This window comes from Pristiophorus japonicus, chromosome 6 (genome assembly GCF_044704955.1).
Source record: "Pristiophorus japonicus isolate sPriJap1 chromosome 6, sPriJap1.hap1, whole genome shotgun sequence".
Lineage (NCBI taxonomy): Eukaryota > Metazoa > Chordata > Chondrichthyes > Pristiophoridae > Pristiophorus > Pristiophorus japonicus.
In genome coordinates, this window is record NC_091982.1 from 179,899,706 (window position 1) to 179,921,356 (window position 21,651).

Below are 21,651 nucleotides of genomic sequence, written 5' to 3' on the forward strand. Positions count from 1 at the left end.
CTGTTCATTACATCCTCAAAGAATACCAGCAAATTTGTCAAACTTGATTTCCCTTTCATGAAACCAGGCTGACTCTGCTTGACTGTATTATACGGTCGTTATAGCCTGCATTTTTCTGACATCATCGGTAAAATGATGGGTTGGGAGCACTGCCCACCCACATGATCCTGCTGGCACCTTACCACATTTTTTCTTGAAGCCTCATTTAACAAACAAGGTGGGATTTCAGTGAGAATCTTATTCTTGACTCGGTCTTTGTCTTCTGGCCCTCAGATCTGCTGACATTATCTTTGGGACCTTGGTCATTACAGACCTTCCCACTCCACTCAAATGGTGCGTTTCCTCCTTCCATTGCATTACAATGTTTAAGTGTGTATGTATATCCCTCTCCCCCATTTCTTCTCCCTCTCCCTTTTCCTTCTGAGTCACTTGCTGTGTTTTTGGCCATTTCTGCTGCTGGCTGCCCCAATTTTTCTCCCAGCAAGCAGCAGAAGCCTATGAAGGACCTCACTCATTTTTCTTTGACACTATGTAGTCCTGGATGGTATTGTAATTTCTTCTGTCTCTGCCTCCAAGGAACCCAGAAACAGGACATTCAACCCAACAGGCCCATGTCAGTGTTTATGCTCCAATACAAGCCTCCGCCCACCCCTCAATATCTAACCCCGTCAACATATCCATCTATTCCTTTCTCCCTCATGTGCTTATCTACTTGCCCTTGAATGCATCTATGGTATTCGCCTCAACTACCCCATGTGGTAGTGAATTCCACATTCTAACTACTCTCTGAGTAAAGAGGTTTCTCCTAAATTCCCTGTTGGATTTATTAGTAACTAACTTGTATTTATGGCCCCTAGTTCTAGTCTCACCCGCATGTCCTCATCTGCCTCCTGCTCAAAGCACCCAAGCAATAGAATCTCCAAGGCAAAATCCATTACTTCACTGTGGTGAGATCCACTTCAATTCTCAGCAGGTTTCACACTATGTACCTTTAAATGCTCAGAAACTGCTGCTTCAGAGTAATGGAAGTGACCCACAGCTAAAGCAGTTTTGAAGAATTGCACTCCTGTGTAACCTTTCACCTTCCTTATCCTTTCCCACCTGTGAGGCACCATACAGGCTCAGCTTTACAGTGGCAGTGGGCAGAAATACAGGGAAATCTCGGGGATGGCGGGGGGAGGGGGCATGTGTCCACTGAACCCTGCTTCATTTAACAACAGCATGTATTTATATAGCGCCTTTAATGTAGTGAAATGTCCCAGGGTGCTTCACAAGGAGCATTATAAGATAAAAATTTTATACCAAGCCACGAAAGTAGAAATTAGCGCAGGTGATCTAAAGTTTGGTCAAAGAGGTATGTTGATGGTGCGTATTGAAGGAGGAAAGAGAGGTAGAGAGGCAGAGAGGTTTAGGCAAGGAGTTCCAGAGTTTGTGGCCTAGGCAACAGAAGGCACGGCCACCAATGGTCAACAGTCGCAAAACATGACTGACTGTAATCAAGTCTCTTACCTCTTTACTTAATGACATCCTACTTCCTATTGCAAATTTAAGCCAATCACTTTGGCTACAAAAGTTTTTAAGGTGATTATGATCGGGGATGCTCAAGAGAGCAGCATTCGAGGAGCGCAGACATCTTGGGGGATTGTGAGGCTGGAGGAGATTATAGAGATAGGGAGGGGCGAAGCCATGGAGGGATTTGAACATAAGGATGAGAATTTTGAAATGTAGGAAGTCCAGTTTTGGAAGGCAGATCAGGGGTACACTGAGGTTGTATGAAAAATCCAAGTCTATATCTATAAATATTACTGGGAGATGTTGGAATGACCACCACCAATTCTCTCAAACTGATTTGGGTAACAGTTTTGATAATTGGACCATTTCCTTTAGTGATATCTTATCTAAATATCTAGTATCCCTTATGTTCCAGCAACTCTAGCCTTTTTTTCCCAGTCAAGTAAAAAAAGAGGATGTTGGACTTTTAGGAATGAATCCTGGAATACTGAATCTAACTTTATATCAATAGTTTGAACCACAAATCATTTATAGAATTATAGAATCAGAGAATAGTACTGCACAGAAGGAGACTATTCATCCCATCGAGTTTGTGCCGGTTCTTTCGAAGAGCAATCCAGTTAGTCCCCCTCCCCCACTCTTTCCCCATCTCGCTGCAACAACATTTCTCCTTCAAATATTTATCTAATTCTATTTTGAAGGCTACTATTGAAACTGTATCCACCGCCCTATCTGGCAGTGTACTCGTTGCATAAAAAAGTTTTAGAAACATAGAATAGGTGCAGGAGTAGGCCATTCGGCTCTTCGAGCCTGCACCACCATTCAATAAGATCATGGCTGATCATTCCCTCAGTACCCCTTTCCTGCTTTCTCTCCATACCCCTTGATTCCTTTAGCCGTAAAGGCCATATCTAACTCCCTCTTGAATATATCCAATGAACTGGCATCAACAACTCTCTGCGGCAGGGAATTCCACAGGTTAACAACTCTCCGAGTGAAGATGTTTCTCCTCATTTCAGTCCTAAATGGCCTATCCCTTATCCTTAGACTGTGTCCCCTGGTTCTGGACTTCCCCAACATCGGGAACATTCACCCATCATCTAACCTGTCCAGTCCCGTCAGAATCTATGTGTTTCTATGAGATCCCCTCTCATCCTTCTAAACTCCAGTCAATAAAGGCCCAGTCGATCTATTCTCTCCTCATATGTCAGTCCCGCCATCCCGGGAATCAGTCTGGTGAACCTTCGCTGCACGCCCTCAATAGCAAGAATGTCCTTCCTCAGATTAGGAGACCAAAACTGAACACAATATTCCAGGTGAGGCCTCACCAAGGCCCTGTAAAACTGCAGTAAGACCTCCCTGCTCCTAAAACCCCTAGCTATGAAGGCCAATATACCATTTGCCTTCTTCGCCGCCTGCTGTAGCTGCATGCCAACTTTCAATGACTCATGAACCATGACACCCAGGTCTCATTGCACCTCCCCTTTTCCTAATCTGCCGCCATTCAGATAATATTTTGCCTTTGTGTTTATGCCCCCAAAGTGGATAACCTCACATTTATCCACATTATACTGCATCTGCCACGCATTTGCCCACTCACCTAACCTGTCCAAGTCAACCTGCAGCCTCTTAGCATCTTCCTCACAGCTCACACCGTCACCCAGTTTCATGTCATCTGCAAACTTGGAGATATTACACTCAATTCTTTCATCTAAATCATTAATGTATATTGTAAAGAGCTGGGGTTCCAGCACTGAGCCCTGTGGCACCCCACTAGTCACTGCCTGCCATTCTGAAAAGAACCCATTTATCCCGACTCTCTGCTTCCTATCTGCCAACCAGTTCTCTATCCATGTCAGTACATTACCCCCAATACCATATGTTTTGTTTTTGCACACCAATCTCTTGTGTGGGACCTTGTCAAAAGCCTTTTGAAAATCCAAATACACCACATCCACTGGTTCTCCTTTGTCCACTCTACTAGTTACATCCTCAAAAAATTCCAGAAGATTTGTCGAGCATGATTTCTCTTTCATAAATCCATGCTGACTTGGACCAATCCTGTCACTGCCTTCCAAATGTGCTATTTCATCCTTAATAATTGATTCCAACATTTTCCCCACTACTGATGTCAGGCTAATTGGTCTATAATTATCCATTTTCTCTCTCCCACCTTTTTTAAAAAGTGGTGTTACATTAGCTACCCTCCAGTCCATAGGAACTGATCCAGAGTCGATAGACTGTTGGAAAATGATCACCAATGCATCCACTATTTCTATGGCCATTTCCTCAAGTACTCTAGGATGCAGACTATCAGGCCCTGGGGATTTATTGGCCTTCAATCCCATCAATTTCCCTAACACAATTTCCCGCCCAATAAGGATATCCTTCAGTTCCTCTCTCACTAGACCCTTTGTCCCCTAGTACTTCCGGAAGGTTATTTGTGTCTTCCTTCGTGAAGACAGAACCAAAGTATTCGTTCAACTGGTCTGCCATTTCTTTGTTCCCCATTATAAATTCATCTGAATCTGACTGCAAGGGACCTACTTTTGTCTTTACTAATCTTTTTCTGTTCACATATCTATAGAAGCTTTTGCAGTCAGTTTTTATGTTCCCGGCAAGCTTCCCTCTCATACTCTATTTCCCCCCTCCTAATTAAACCCTTTGTCCTCCTCTGCTGAATTCTAAATTTCTCCCAGTCCTCAGGTTTGTTGCTTTTTCTGGCCAATTTATATGTCTCTTCCTTGGATTTAACACTATCCTTAATTTCCCTTGTTAGCCAAGGTTGAGCCACCTTCCCCATTTTATTTTTACTCCAGACAGGGATGTACAATTGTTGAAGTTCATCCATGTGATCTTTAAATGTTTGCCATTGCCTATCCACCGTCAACCCTTTAAGTATCATTTGCCAGTCTATTTTAGCCAATTCACGCCTCATACCATCGAAGTTACCTTTCCTTAAGCTCAGGACCCTAGTCTCTGAATTAACTGTGTCACTCTCCATCTGAATAAAGAATTCTACCATATTATGGTCACTCTTCCCCAAGGGGCCTCGCACAAGATTGCAAATTGGTCCTTTCTCATTACATATCACCCAGTCTAGGATGGCCAGCCTTCTAGTTGGTTCCTCGAGATACTGGTCTCGAAAACCATCCCTAATACACTCCAGGAAACCCTCCTCCACTGCATTGCTACCAGTTTGGTTAGCCGAATCTATATGTAGATTAAAGTCGCCCATGATAACTGCTGTACCTTTATTGCACGCATCCCTAATTTCTTGTTTGATGCTGTCCCCAACCTCACTACTACTGTTTGGTGGTCTGTACACAACTCCCACTGGAATTTTCTGCCCTTTGGTATTCTGCAGCTCCACCCATTCAGATTCCACATCATCCAAGCTAATGTCCTTCCTTACTATTGCGTTAATTTCCTCTTTAGACAGCAACGCTACCCCACCTCCTTTCTGTCTATCCTTCCTGAATGTTGAATACCCCTAGATGTTGAGTTCCCAGCCTTGGTCACCCTGAAGCCATGTCTCTGTAATCCCAATTATATCATATTCGTTAATAGCTGCCTGTGCATGTTACCTCTGGTTCTTTTGTCAATTACCTTAAATCTATGCCCTCTATCAGTCATTGGAAACAGTTTTTCTTTATTTACTTGTTGGCCAAATAGTCAACAGTCACAAAACGTGACTGACTGTAATCAAGTCTCTTACCTCTTTACCTAATGGCATCCCACTTCCTAATGCACAAGTTAAGCCAATCACTTTGGCTACAAAAGTTTTTAAGGTGAGGTATTCTTTTAGCACCACCCCACGTAGGATTGTCTTCATCTCAGGTATCCCAGAACCTGTGAAAAAAGAACATGCAACAATTGTTTGAAAACGCACAAGGGAAAAGGTCTGTATTTTTAATCCATAATGAGTGTTTGCCAAAAGTATCACACTATTATTGAAATACTGACTTTAAATAGTTTAGTGCATTGAAATGTGGTATCAATGCTATTTAGCAATGTGGTATTTATATCTGTAGTATTCCCACCACATATGCACATACCAATCCTTATCAAGTGCTTGCAATTTAATAGTATTTTATTTGCTGGAGCATATAATCTATAGCATGTGGTCATTATCACAATATCATATGCTATTAGTTATTTAGCCACTCTGCCTCAGTTATTATCCAGGTTCTGTTTTTGAATTCAGTCTGACCAATTATGATCTTTTTCCTAACCCAGATCAATATCCCTTCGCCTACTATCTACTGAATCAAAAACTGATCCAGTTCTCCTAAGTGCTTTAAACAGGGCCAGTATTTACTGCACTGGTTGCAGCCTACTGCATAAGTCAATGTAGTAGATTTTCATCGATACCACCTGGGTGTAAAGTATTGCCTGGCAAAGAGTTAAATTGAGTTGGGAGGATCATACACTCGAAATAAAGCCTACTCAATTTTCCTTCCATTTAAATTTGTATCTTCTTTGTATTTTTGTCAATGCACATTCAGAAGTCTAAAATTACCTGCATTTTTATTGCAATCCAGTTCATAACATGTAGGGCTCACTACTTGCTGCACATTAGAAGCTTTTTAAATGCAGTATACGGAGAACCATCAATTGCAACAATGCAAGTTTCCATTTTCACCAGCATACTGTAATTACTTCAAAAAAACTCAAAAGGGGACTACACAGCATAGGCTGCCCAATAGCAGTGGGGACAGTGATCGTTATCTGAATTGTGAATTTATTGTAATCACTTCATTGATTAGTGATCTACTTTAGTGGCATCGACATTGATAGTTGGAGAATAAATTCCCTTTGTGTATAAAACGATACATTGCACACTGACCGACGTCATTTGTTTTCTGTTTATCAACTGTATAGTAAGAGATAAGAAAAAAGTTTGATGTACAGGACAAGATTCAACCTCTCTCATTAACATGTGCATTAATGTCACTGTAAATAGAGAACATAACCACTCCACAATGCTACCTCGAAATTCCAGTATTGACTTCGTGGTGTGTCAAAAACTTATTTATTTGCATTCACTAAATTTTCACTTCAGGTGTCAATTTTTTCTCATGAATATTAGATTATATTCTGATAAGAAGACATCAACTGGCTGAAGAATTTGACCTCAAGTAATTTTATTCTAAAAGATGAGAATTGTATTATATTGCATTGGCATTTAATGACCTAGCAATGGTTTACAAAGTCTATTCCGCACATATTTCAGGATTCTTGCACATATCTTGTGAGCCAAGGTGCAAAAAGCAAAGAATCCAAGGGAGCATAGTGATCAGGTAGGACATACACAGAACTTTTTGGAGTCGAACCTTCAAAAAGGGTTTGCTCATTACAGATGGTCTGCAAGACAAATGAAATCCAGAAGAAAGATGTTCAGAAAGGGCAGAGTAAAATTTCTCATTAAGCCAACATTTTCTCTCCATTGGAGCTTCAGCATTAATTCCAACATCAACAGTTAAAATTACAGGAGCATGGGCTAAACCAACCAAAAGCCCAGTTAAAAGAAAACCTGTACATCATTTTCTAGGAGTAAGCAGATCTAACACTGCAATGGAAGAAGTTACATGGGGCCCAACTTTGCCCAACCCCTTTTTAAGTGCGGCGACTTTGCGCGCTGGGAAGGGCGGCGGAAAAAAGAGGCCCATCCTGGTCGCTCTTCCGAGTCCCTGGAGTCCCGGCGTGGCGTGCATTCTGAAGTGGGGGAGCGGCGGGGGGCAACAGGCCAGCGCTGAAAACACTGCCGGCACCTGCGCGCATGCGCAGAGAAGTCTGCGCGCATGCTCCTGCCCTCCCAGCGTGTCCTGCGAGCTGTGAGCAGGACCCGATACTTGCGGCCCCTATCCCCGGCCGAAGGGACGCCCCGATCTCGCCGCACCTTATCCCCGGCCGAGTGGTCTCCCGCACTGGCCGGCCGGCCTGCTGAGTTCCCGGGCGAGGTAGGACTTCAGTTTTATTTTTTAATTATTGGTTGTGCTTGAGAGTTTTGATTGGGGGGGGGGGTGGGAGGAGGAGAGTTTTTTTTGGTGGGGGGGGGTGAAAAGAGAAAGAGTGTTTTTGGGGGGGGGGGGGGCGAGGGAGAGAAAGTGTGTTTTGGGAGGGAGGGGGAGGAGAGAAAGAGTGTTTTTGTGGGGGGAAGGAGGGAAGAGTGTTTTGTATACCAGCATCTCTCTCTGGCTACCCACCCCCCCACCCCTTCCCCGGTGACATCCCAGCCAGCAGCTTGCATTTCTCCGGTCACTCTGTGTAGCAGCACCCCCGGTGACATCGCGGTAGGATTTACTTCATTTTTCTTAGTATTTTAATTGTTTGAGCTTTTCCTTGCAATGTTTGGTGCTTGGTTGTTGAGGTCGTCTCCAGTTCTCTTCCCTTCGCTATTACTGCCCCTAACGTCTGCCGAATGTGTGCTGCTTTTACTTCACTGCCCGCAAGATTTTTCAGAGCTGGCCACATATGCTGACCTAAGTCGATTTGAAGTAAGTTTTTGCTGGCCAAAGTGGCATAAATGGCCAAAACTGGTGTACGTGTCTGGGAACGCCCCCTTTGAAAAAAAAACTGACCTAAAAAAAAAAATCGTACCTAACTGACTTACTTGGGAGTAAATTTTGGGGGGAAAATGGCATTTTTTTTTAAACTTACGCCAGAAAAAACAACTTACTCCAAAAAAAATTGATGCAAGTCATGGCCAAAGTTGGGCCCATTGAGTGGGGAGACAGGTTAATTTCATCTTTCAATTTGCATTGAATGGACATCACACTACAGTATTTAAAAATATTTTTAGCTCTCTAAATTGCCTCAGTATTAGTTTATTCTTAATTGTTCGAACTGTTGAACCTATAAATAGATGCATAACCTTTCTATTGCTCTTCATGGACCATTGACTTGAATGGAAATAAAAATCGTGAGTGATGTAAAACAGGCGTCAGTTTCACCAAGACACATTTTACACTATCATACAAAGTCAAAATTAGCCCCAAATAAATGATTTAAGAATGATAATGAAGGAGGCAAACAGAGGGAGCATGTTCTAGGGAAGGAGGAGGGAAATGTCATGCAGCTATTAACCGAGAAGTATTGTCTGATGCCTAGAAATGGATCATTCACTCACTGTACTGACCGCATATGATTGATCTCTTACAGCACTCTTCCACCACTGACACAAATATTCAACTGAAAAGAATTACAGATTGGGGATAATATTCTGACTTCAACCCATAATAATCTGACAGTTTAAAGGAAAATGTAGGCCTTTGGTATGATCGTCACTCCACCATATACCATAATTAGGAGCAATCTTTGAATCCTGGGCACATTATCTCAGACACAGCATAAGAGGGGCATGTTTCAGATTATAGGTGAGTCGATCTATTAATGGAAACAGCCTTTTTGCCATGAACAAAAGCAAAAGTGTTGGTGTAAAGCCTTAATCGCAACCCTCATTCAACGCAATTTATTTAGCTGTACCCCTAACCAACGTCACAAACAACATTCTCTCTGACTGTGACCGTGGTGGATTATCCCCCCTGATATCTCTGCCTTTAACACGGGTGACCACAGCATCCTATACCAATGCTTCTTCTCCACTGTCTAGCTCAATAAGATGGCCCTCACTTGTTGGTTCCACTCTTACCCATCCAATCATAGCCCAAGCATCTTTACCAAAAGCTTCTCTTCCCAGCCTGCACCATCACCTTGGGACTCCTGCCCATGGTTCCTTCCCTTTCCTCAACTACATGCTGCCCCTTGTTGTTATCACATGCACACTGATGATATCCAGCTCCATCTAGGCATATGGAATACTTTCCTTTATTAGCCTAGGCATAGAATACAAGAGCAGCAAGGTTATGCTTGAATTGTATAAAACACTAGTTAGGCCATAGCTAGAGTACTGCGTGCAGTTTCGATCACCACATTACAGGAAAGATGTGATTGCACCGGAGGAGATTTACGGGGATGTTGCCTGAATTGGAGAATTTTAGCTATGATGAAAGATTGGATAGGCTGGGTTTGTTTTCTTTGGAGGATGCTGAGGGGAAATTTTATTGAGGGGTATAAAATTATGAGGGGCCTAGATAGAGTGGATAGAATGGACCCATTTCCCATACCAGAGGGGTCAAGAACCAGGAATCAAAATAATTGGTAGGAGGTTTAGAGGGAATTTGAGGGGAAATTTCATCACACAGATGGTGATGGATGTCTGGAACTCATTTCCCAAAAGACTGGTAGAGGCAGAAGCCCTCAACACATTTAAAAAGCACTTGGATGTGCACTTGAAGTGCCGTAACCTATGGACCAAGAGCTGGAAAAAATGAGATTAGGCTGCATACCTCTTTGTTGGCCAAAATGGCCTCCTTCTGTGCTGTAAATTTCTAAGATTCCATTTTCTCCACGTCTCTCAGCTTCTCCACTACCTATTTACTGGCAGTTTGATTGTAAACTGGAGCCGGGTTTCTCACAGACCCTGCCAATTTTACCAGCCTAATTTGCATGTGACGCTTCAGTTTCTTGCCGCAACCAGCCAGCTCGAGAAGCTGGCTGGCTGCGGGCGGGTAGGCCACAGTTGCGGGGGGTCGGTCCAGGGGAGGGATCGCGCCGGGGGTGGGAGGTGGGCAGGAATCGGGGGGGGGGGGGGGGGAGGGAATTGAGAGGGGTGATCGAGAATTGGCAGGAGGGGGGGTTGGCAATCGGGAGGGGGAGAGAGGATCGGTGGTAGGGGTTGCAGGATTGGCAAGCAATGGGGTGATCGGCAAGCAGGGGGTGGGGGGGGGTCAGGAATTGTGGGGTAGGCCAGAGATAAGGGGAGCAGAGGATCTAGACTGGCCTTAACATCATCGTTGGGGTGGGTGGGTGGTCGGTCTGGGAATGTGATTGGAGGCCTCGTGGGGTAGGTATAAATCCACTTACCTCCTGGATGCAGCAGTCCCCACCTTTGTTTAACTGCCGGGTAACCGGTCCACAGGCAGTGAAATTCAAAATGGAGGGGGAAATAGTGGATTTCAGCCTCACTACAATATTTAAATTAAGGTTGTGCCCCCTGGGAGCGGGTTGATCACCCGCCCTCCCAATTTGCCTCCAGCAAGTGGGATCAGGTCAGGAATACTCCCACTGAGCCAGGCTGACACTTCTGCAGCACATTCTCTTGAATTTTAAAGAAAGTAATAGTTGCGTAATTAAAGCACCATCAGTATTGACAAGAAATACATTTTAGAATCATAGGATGATACAGCACAGAAGGAGGCCATTCAGCCCATCATGCCTGTGCCGGCTCTTTGAAACAGCTAACCAATTAGTCGCGCTCCCTTTCCCCATAGAATTGCCAATTTTTTACCATTCAAATATTTATCCAATTCCCTTTTGAAATTGATCATTTGAAAGGTGCTTCCACCAGCCTTTGAGGCAGTGCATTCCAGATCGTAACAACTCGCGTCTCTGGTTCTTTCTCCAATGTCCTTACATCCGTGTCCTCTGATTATCAGCCCTTCTGCTACTGGAAACAGTTTTCAAGGATACAGGTAAAATACTATACAATAACTGGCTTGCCCATTTGATATTACTTTCAATTATTTCTTATGGTCTTAAAATAAAGGATTATTGGGAGCGGCAGGGAAGTGGAGCTGAGCCCAAGATCAGATCAGCCATGATCTTATTAAATGGCGGAGCAGGCTCAAGGGGCCAAATGGCCTACTCGTGCTCATATTTCTTATGTTCTTAAATCATGTGGTAAACAAATCCATTGCTCGTCATTATCTTAGAATATGTTTTGTAAATCTTATTCCTTCTCAAAGGATGAATTTGAAACAACTTGGATTTTCTATTGTGATACTCTTTTGTAATTCCCTTTTGTTGTCAAATTCTCCAATTATCCACACACAATATTATTTTCCTGATGCATGGCTAAAATGAAAAATAAACTTCTTAATTAACATCCTAATTAGGATTTTTTTTTATTGGCTAATAACTCATCAATTCTTGTAAAACATTCAGATGAAAGCTCCTCAACAAAACCACAGATTGAATGTTGACCTACCTTTCTCTGGCATTTAGGCAACATTTTCTCGAAAAATAAAGGTCAACATAGATTCCAGCCCTTTTAACCCTCTTCATACTTTTAGGAGTTGGTTCTTGAGAGGTCAACACATATTCCAACACACCACAGGGGATATTTTGGAAAATTGGGCTTGGAGCTGGGAACTTACCAAAGGAAAAGCTAAGATTTAAAGGGATTATAGCCACAAGGTTGTAAATTGAAGTATTGTATAAATGTACTGCTCTCTGAGCAGGTTCATCTTCCTTTGTAAAAAGGGACAGGATGGACATTATAGGGTGACAATACATCATACTGATTCTCTGACCCACATTACCTTCAAGCACAGTTGATCACTGGGATATAGGATCAGTGAATTTACCCTCCTATTTTAGTCTTGGCAAAATGAATGTATGAGACAGGAAATGGAGTCTGTGCCACAAGACCCAAACCCCTGATGTTTGCGAAGTGGAGGTGCAACCTTACAAGGGAGATGTGAGGAAGTGTTTCAGGCCTGCAGATATGATTGGTGGCGTAACACGAGATGTGAACAATCTGGCTCTGGTACGTACTGATCTTCCTTGTTCTTCCAAACTTCTTTCATCATTTATGGACATTTGGAAAAGCATAATACAGTCAAGCAGAGTCAGCATGGTTTTATGAAAGGGAAATCATGTTTGACAAATTTAATGGAGTTCTTTGAAGATGTAACGAACAGGGTGGATAAGGGGGAACCAGTGGATGTGGTGTATTTGGATTTCTAGAAGGCATTCGATAAGGTGGCACATAAAAGGTTACTGCACAAGATAAAAATACACGGGGTTGGGGATAATATATTAGCATGGATAGCGGATTGGCTAACTAACAGAAAACAGAGAGTCGGGATAAATGAGTCATTTTCCGGTTGGCAAATGGTAACTAGTAGGGTGCCGCAGGGATCGGTGCTGGGGCCTCAACTATTTATAATCTATATTAATGACTTGGATGAAGGGACCGAGTGTAATGTAGCCAAGTTTGCTGATGACACAAAGATGGATGGGAAAGCAAGTTGTGAGGAGGACACAAAAAATCTGCAAAGGGATATAGACAGGCTAAGTGAGTGGGCAAACATTTGGCAGATGGAGTATAATGTGGGAAAGTGTGAAGTTATCCACTTTGGCAGGAAAAATAAAAAAGCAAATTATTATTTAAATGGAGCGAGATTACAAAATGCTGCAGTACAGAGGGACCTGGGGGTCCTTGTGCAAGAAACACAAAAAGTTAGTACGCAGGTACAGCAAGTAATCAGGAAGGCAAATGGAATGTTGGCCTTTATTGCAAAGGGGATGGAGTATAAAAGCAGGAAAGTCCTGCTACAACTGTACAGGGTATTAATGAGGCCGCACCTGAAGTACTGTGTACAGTTTTGGTCTCCTTATTTAAGGAGGGATGTACTTGCATTGGAGGCAGTTCAGAGAATCTTCACAAGTTTGATTCCTGAGATTAAGGGGTTGTCTTATGAAGAAAGGTTGAGCAGGTTGGGGCTATACTCATTGGAGTTTGGAAGAATGAGAGGTGATCTTATTAAACATATAAGATTCTGAGGGGGTTTGACAAGGTAGATGCAGAGAGGATGTTTCCCCTCATGGGGGAATCTAGAACTAGGGGGCATAGTTTCAGAATAAGGGGTCGCCCATTTAGAACTGAGATGAGGAGGAATTTCTTCTCTGAGGGTGGTAAATCTGTAGAATTCTCTGACCCAGAGAGCTGTGGAGGCTGGGTCATTGAATATATTTAGGGTGGAGATAGACAGATTTTTGAGCGATCAGGGAGTGAAGGGTTATGGGGAGTGGGCAGGGAAATGGAGCTGAGCCCACGATCAGATCAGCCATGATATTAAATGGCGGAACAGGCTTGAGGGGCCAAATTTCTTATGTTCTTATATTTTTGTGTTTACCATTTCAAGCATGAAATAATGTATTTGTGATACTTCAAAACCAAGCAGAATCAATATTTGACTTGCCGATTTCCACAGTAATCTTCACTTCAATCCCTTGTCATTCCCCAAGGCCCCGTGAAAGTTTGTATCTCCATTATAATGCTCTCTTTTTTGAACTATCTCTGTTCTATGAAAGTCTTTGACACTATTCACACTCCAGCAGATTTCAGATAATCTTACATCCCTGATGTGAAGATCGCTATTGCACTATTCAAAGAACATATAGTCCTCCCAGTGTCCTTGCCAACATTTCTTTCATAGCCAACAACACTAGAAAGCCAGATTAACTAGTTGTTTATCTCATTTTCTGTTTGTGGGACCATGCTGGGTGCATTTGCTGCCACATTTGCCAACATAAGAACAGTGACTTCTAACACTTCCAAAAATAATTCATTGGTTGGGGCAAAAATACAACAGCTTACATTTATATAGCACCTTTAATGTAGAAACATGCAGCAAGGCTCTTCACTGAGGCAGAAGGAAAAAAAAGTGACATTCTTGATTAAAAAAACGAATGCCAGTTGACAGGAATGTCCAGTCACTGAGCAAGTGAGGGCATAGCCTAGCTAGCCTGCCGCAGATGTGTTTTGCAGAGCTGTGTCTGGTCGCTGAATGATGGATTCTATTAGGCTACAAGGCCAAGACAAAGATGACAGCTAAGGGTGCTATAAAACATTGGAGAAGTGAGGTAAAAATCACAAGGTCCGGCCACAGCTATCTGTTTCTGTGCTATGTTTCTGTTTTGTTTGGAGGGGAGGGGGGGGGGGGGGGAGGGGGGCATGGGACACAGAGGTGGGAAGTGCATTTAAAACCCTGCTACAATTTGGACAGTGGGAAATGCAATTCACCTGACTGGCAGATGTGCGGCTTTAAAGCACGAGACCGAGTGAAGTTTATAAAGGCTGCAGTTCTCATCTCATTGCTGCTGCTTGGGAATGCCAGTTTCATATAGAGCTTATTATTTAATTTGTTCCTGAAAATGAAATGCAGGGAGCAAACAGACTATAGGAGGTAATGTGTCTGCTACTCATGCAAGTGTAAAAGACATTCAACTGACAGTAAAGGAATAATAATATCCCATTACACATGCTCTTTCTTGCAGACATTGGTAAAATTGGGTCTCAACTGAGTGGTGTCCATTGGAGCTACTGGGGAATGCTAAGGGTATACAAGAGGTCTGGCAAATTGCATGGGCCTGTGTTTGAAAAAGCAACTGCAGCTATGCAAGATAGGATGGGTTAATGACAAGCCAAGATTTTACCTGATTTGTTGAATTTGTGTGTGTTTATTATAATATACATGTTATTTTTAAGGCTGCATAGTAGTGTGGATGAGCAATTGTCATGGCAACTAGATCTAGATTTTTTTTTAAACTGTAATGTGAGTGGGAAGAATTATTTTTTGCCACGATAGGCACAGAAACTTTATACTTAAGATTTGCTATTGAGGGAGTACAGCGAAGGTTCACCAGATTGATTCCCGGGATGGCAGGACTGACATATTAGGAGAGACTGGATCAACTGGGCTTGTATCCACTGGAGTTTAGAAAAATGAGAGGGGATCTCATAGAAACATATAAAATTCTGACGGGATTGGACAGGTTAGAGGCAGGAAGAATGTTCCCGTTGCTGGGGAGTTCCAGAACCAGGGGTCACAGTCTAAGAATAAGGGGTAAGCCATTTAGGACCGAGATGAGGAGAAACTTCTTCACTCAGAGAGTGGTTAACCTGTGGAATTCTCTACCGCAGAAAGTTGTTGAGAGCAGTTTGGTAGATATATTCAAAAGGGAGTTAGATATGGCCCTTGGGGCCAAAGGGGTTAAGGGGTATGGAGAGAAAGCAGGAAAGGGGTACTGAGGTTGAATGATCAGCCATGATCTTATTGAATGGCGATGCAGGCTCGAAGGGCCAAATGGCCTGCTCCTGCACCTAATTTCTATGTTTCTATGTTGCTGGAATTCACATGGTAGTTTCATGCAGCTCCAAGCTAATGGGAGAAATTCTTCTCAGTGATCGCAGCAGAGAATCTGACAACATTCAGTTGGAGAGGCCTCCCAGCACTGCACCACCTGAATGGGATCTCCCTTCCCCCAGCCCCCGCCAGGACAACCTGCTGTTACCCCAGCCACTGCATGTAAATGGTGGTGGGGGAGTCAGGCCCTGGTTTCCAGTGGATTTGCCTTCTTTCTGCTCCACTTACTGCCACTTCCTACAGCTACCAGGCTCTTTTTGGGAGCCTGTTATGCATCTATAATGAGTCCTGACCCAGGAGAATGTGTCGGGGTGGGGTGGACGCAGAAGAGAGGATGGAAGTAATGACTGAAACTCAGCCCCAAAGAGGAGAATGTCTCTCATAGTTTTTGCAATTAGTGGACATCATGGCAGATACTAATGGACGATGCACTGTACATCATTAATATATGTAGCATAATCATACTCCACCACCAAGAGATTCTTGAGAGATAATGCACTGTTGATTATTAGGAAATAATTTTCTCATTAAATATTTTAAAGTGCATTTCAACAGTTGCAATAGGATAACAAAAAACTAACCATCTGTTTGTATTAAGTCAACTGCAGTTTACAAACACAAAACCTTTACTTTAGCAAATGTAAGTTTTAAGCTTGTCTTAGTGGTGGTGCACTCAGAAATGACAATTTCACAAAGACAACCTCTGTTAACAAGTATCTGGATGTGAATCGGTTAATACTGCATGGAATATTGTGTAGACATGATTACTTTTGAGCACCAAGTTTCACTTAGTACATTTTTATAAAATAAGCAATTTTCCAGTTTACCCAAGCATTGTAGTGATATCAGAAAGGTTTGTTATGCCTGTGCCCTTTTCAGTATAATATTTAAGATGACAGAGTGGATTCTGAAGAAACAGAAAAACCAACAGCACCAAATACTCTTATAATCATGCATCAAAAGATATTCCACAATAATCTTACTCCGTCAAAAATAAGTGAGCACAACAGATAATTATAAAGCAAAATAAAGCAGCATACAATTAGGTCACTTAGCATCCGTAAAGAGAAAAGACAGGTTATGATATTACGGGTGTGTAGCCCTCATTATCTGTTCTTGTCTTTTCTCCTAACAGATGCTAACTGAAAGGCTATTTATTTCCAGCTTTTTCTGTATTTTATTTCAGATTTCCAGCATTTGCAGGTTCTCCTTTTTAATTTACAGTTATCTAATTAAATGTATCGGCACGTGGTTTGTTCCCATCACTTCATACAACAGTTCATTTTCAGTCCCAGACTATTGAACAGATTTGGAATTTATAGACAACACGTTTTGTTAATGTAGACTGTGGTGCAGAACTTCTGCTAATCTAACCTCTTGCTTAATGGAACATACAGTACAAACCACATAAACTGCATTATAAAGATTCAATTTTCATTTCTTTTCCAAATAGGATCAATAATACATTACTCGAGCAAGACCCCGGACTGCCACTCTTCATCAGTCACACGCCATCACAACAGCAAGAAAATAATATGGCCTGTGCAATCAAGATTAATGAACCAATAAAGTGCATAAGAAATGGAAACATTCCAGAAAAATATCTTGAGCTTATCCTCAATAATAATTTGAAACGTTCTTGTGATGTGTGTCAGAAGCATAATTGGCATTCATGTCTTTTTATTTACAAGAGCATAAGAAATAAGAACAGGAGTAGGCCATGTGACCCCTCGAGCCTGCTCCGCCATTCAATAAGATCATGGCTGATCTGATCATGGACTCAGTTCCACTTCCCTGCCTGCTCCCCATAACGCTTTATTCCCTTATCGCTCAAAAATATGTCTATCTCCGCCTTAAATATATTCAAAGACCAGCCTCCACAGCTCTCTGGGTCGGTGAATTCCACAGCTTTACGACCCTCAGAGAAGAAATTCGTCCACATCTCAGTTTTAAATGGGTGGCCCCTTATTCTGAGACTATGGGCTGGAACCTCCACTTTTTTTGCATGCTTAACTTAATGCCCATTTTACCGCTGAAACGACGTATAACGCCTATATAATCGCCCATTTTGGCACAAAATAGAAACTGACGGGCATTTTTAGGAAACTTATCGGCGAGCGTTACTTTCCCCAAATGCTTAACGGCGAGAAAAAATATTACCGCTCGCCCACTTTTTTGGGGCGGAATCAGCAGAATCGGCGAATTCAACGCCCATATCATCCAGCGTTACTTTCCGCATGGAATTAACACCGAGATTCAATATTAACGCCCGCCCACTGTTTTTTGTCGTAAAGAGCATATTTACCTAAACTAGCGGCCATGGAGATCGTCCATCGTCAATTTCACCACCTCGCACACATATCGCTTGCCCAAAAAACCGCCCACAAAAAGTGGAACTAACCGGAACGAATCACAGCACTATGGACGCCATGTTCTAGATCACAAATTGAGTCCTATAAAAGGCTGCTGTGCTTCAACCTCAGCGAGTTCAGATGTACTCTGCAGGTCGTTGGAGTTGATGTGAACATTTGTAAAAACATCTTGACCATACTGTGACCGATTGGAATTGAAAAAATGTCTTCATCGGGACATTCTTTGTTTGTGACCAATCGGTGGAAAACAGAGAGCTATTTGCAATGGGGCCTGTTCTTTCTCACTCTCTCTTGGTGACCAAATACATGCAGCAGACTCGACATCGCCGAAGGAACGCTCCACTGCATTATGTGCCCAATGTACAAAGTGACAGACAGATGAGGAGGACCAGACGTTACACCACCCGCAATACACCTTGGTGACAGTTAAAGTTTAAGTTGATTGAAGTTAAGTGTGATTATATCCTTTGATGTTAAGGAATCACCAACGTGTAACGATGCAGCGATCTAAGCCAATGTGTTACAAGGTTTTGTTAAATAAAAAACACTTAAACCAAACATTAGTCTGAAATCATCAGTATTTCTACACAAACCAACCCTTCCCCCCCGCCCCCTTCCCCCCCATCCCCCGCTTCTCCTCCCCACCTCTACCCCTTCCCCTCCTGACTCCAAGCCGCTTGGCCGAGGAGGTCCTCAGGCGATGCTTCACTGGAGGGGGGGGGGAGCGGGTGGGGGAAACGGCCGAAGTGCTGTTTGGACGGAAATGGGAGAGGACAGTCCTGAGGTGGGAACGTGCTCCAAGCCAGAAGCAAGATGTTGCTGCTGGCTCTCATGTGTGGTTGGCAATGGGGGTGCGGCACCTTGGGGTGCAGTGCCGCGCTCCGGGACCACAGGGAGCCCTCTGCCACCAGTGTTTCTGGCCACCAGCTCCAGGGCCTCCTCCATCCCTTCCATGTTATATCTTATTTGTTGGACAAAAACTTGGTGCCAACTATGTTCTTGGTGCTTAGTAGGCTTTATGCTACTGGTGAATCTCTGTCGTGCCTCCCACAACAGCCAGACAAGCACACACCACAGCCACACACGTTTTCGGTGCCTCTGAGCTCCCTCTCTCTCTCTGTCTCCTCTTCTGCGCATGTCATGGTGACCCTTGACCTCCAGAATCGCGGGAATCGAGTGTTGCCATGCCGTTGCTAAGGACAGCCACACTTTACGGCAGAAGATCAAAAAAATTTAACGCTACCGCCCATTTGATATCGCTCGCGGTAACGCCCATTTTCAAAAATGGAAACTAGGTGTTTTGAGAATGGGCGAGAAGCCCGCAATCAGAAAACTCTTTTTTAACGCCCACGCCAGAAATAACACCCATTTTTGGGCGATAAGCACAAAAGTAGAGGTTCTAGCCCTATGCCCCCTAGTTTTAGTTTCTCCCATGAGTGGAAATATACTCTCTGCATCCATCTTGTCCAGCCCTCTCATTATCTTATATGTTCCAATAAGATCACCTCTCATTCTTCTGAACTCCAATGAGTATAGACCCAACCTATTGAGTCTATCTTCATAAGTCAACCCTCTCATCTCCGGAATCAAACTAGTGAACCTTCTCTGCTTAGTGAACCTTCTCTGAACAGCCTCCAATGCAAGTATATCCTTTCTTAAATACGGAGACCAAAACTGTACGCAGTACAAGCAGGCTTCGTTTCATTAACTTTCTTCAACAAATACAACACAGTTATATCCACACTCCAATGCCTCCCTGTGAGTGCAAAAATAGCACCCAGGCAGGACAGCCGAATTGGTGTAATATTATTATTTTAACGATATTCAGTTATCTGGAATGGGATTTGGATTTAATGCAGTGACACACAATTTAATTCACAGCATGAGGTTTGTTAAATGAAGCCCTGTCCTTATACTATAGTTCACCATTTTGTTTTAAAGTAATGCTATCATTCAAAGTTAATTATATTAAAGATATATGTTGTGTTTGTGATGCATGGACTATATGGAACAAAGGCTGGAAGAAGGCCTATGATATTCCGGTGATGTAACAGGTGGGAAAAGAGGAATGGAGTGGTAATGCAAGGAACAAGTCGTATGTTGGAGTGATAGGAACCAATAAATCAATCAATCAATCAGGATGTCTAAATTAGTCTTCCAGTGATTCACAGAATTAAAACAATGTCAAAGTTTGAATCTAATTGGTGCAATTATAATGGATTTCGACACCATGATCTATGGCATAAACTTAGCTCTTTAATTTTTGACATACTCTATGAAGCCTCTGCATCAGTTCAGTCTCTCCATGTGTGATTGCGCATTCATTGTTGTTTTAAAGAGCAACCAATTTTCCCTGGCTATGCAGTGGTTTGACTTCATATTGCTCAAGGCTGCCATGGCACAAATGCTATTTGGTGCCATCTCAACATGCAATTTTTAAAATCCATTATGCATTTTTAATCTAAGGTATGCACCTCTCTGCTGCTGAGAAGGTAGGCTGCCTGTTCCCAGACTTCCACAAATGGTCTTGGGCTGGCTGGTAGGAAGATATGGCATCACCCAAATAGGATATCCTAGTCTGATTTTGTCGCTTCACCCACTCCCCCCACAGGACATATTATAGCTTCTGACTGATTCAGAGCTGGAATCGAGCGGAATATGGGAATGAAATTGTGATCTTCCCATTCAATGTTAGATTGTTTTATTTCATGTTATTCCTCTAGAAATGTGTAATTTTTTTTAAACACTTGACCAACTTCCATTTGGTCTACTAGCAGAGAAAGCACCCTTTTCCCGCCCCTTGTCATCTCTGTAACAGCTGTACAGAGAAACATATGGGGGACAATTTTAGTTTCACAATCGTCACCTTTTTTCAGCCCGAATGGGGCAGTAGCAAGCCAGATTTTCTTTTGATACTTCACCACTGATTTGCTACACGAGACCCACCTGATGCGATTTTCAAGTGGGCCTCGATTTAGGTCACCAGCATGCCTGTCTGAAACAAAGTATTTAGGATCCTGATGTAATTCTGATCTTCTATGGAACTGAAAGTAACCAGCAGTCCCTAATAGGACCAGTGGTGGCCCACCTTAAACATTAATTCCTTCAACATCCATAAGTAATTTGCTTCATGAAAGTGTCTCGTCAATCCATTGCTGGGCCATGTACACTGAGCTCTGTAGTCAGCATTAAAAGATGTAGAAGAGTTGATTCAATCTTGAGCTTTCCCTCTTTTCCTGTGCAGGTTCTCCTTTGACATATCAGCCAAGATCTTTAAATCATAGTGCAAACAAACTTACCACTGATCCATGTCAAAATGTATTGATTAATGCAATTCTTACATCAATAGTCTGCTTCACAGGGCCTCTGCTTGTAAGTATATTCATGCATGTCAGTGTATGAAAGCCAATTCAAGTTTGTATCAGAATGTGCCTGAAAAGTTATTTTTCACATTGTGAATGAAGTTCGCTGGATTTTCCACTTGTTGCTGTCTTCGCCCCGGAGAGGTGGCAATGACGGCGGTAAGCTCTTCCAGGCGGGCGGCCAGCTTCCAGCGCCCCGCCGGGGTTTTCAGGGCCGGTATCGGTGGGACGCGGAGCATTACCGCCCGTGTGTGCCTGTGTGCAATGTCTCTGGTTGCGACACCGGCTCGATTTTTGGCTCTCACCCGATCCGTAGCGCTTCATAGAGCGGCGTGCTAGGGCCGCCTGTGAAAGCAGATGGTCTGAGCTGTAGCAGGTGCAGTAAGATAAGTGTGATTGTTTTTTTTT

At 43.0% G+C, this 21,651-nt stretch overlaps 1 protein-coding gene across 2 annotated transcripts in view; it reads right to left on the reverse strand.

Annotated features, from left to right (window-relative positions):
- The window catches only part of LOC139265315 (chloride channel protein 2-like), a 684,518-nt gene that overhangs the window by 296,291 nt on the left and 366,576 nt on the right, over nucleotides 1-21,651 (reverse strand). For both annotated transcript variants that reach the window (XM_070882282.1, XM_070882283.1), the window contains exon 5: nucleotides 5,231-5,364. In XM_070882282.1, coding sequence (XP_070738383.1) covers nucleotides 5,231-5,364 — 134 coding nt within the window. The remainder of the gene's footprint in view (nucleotides 1-5,230; nucleotides 5,365-21,651) is intronic.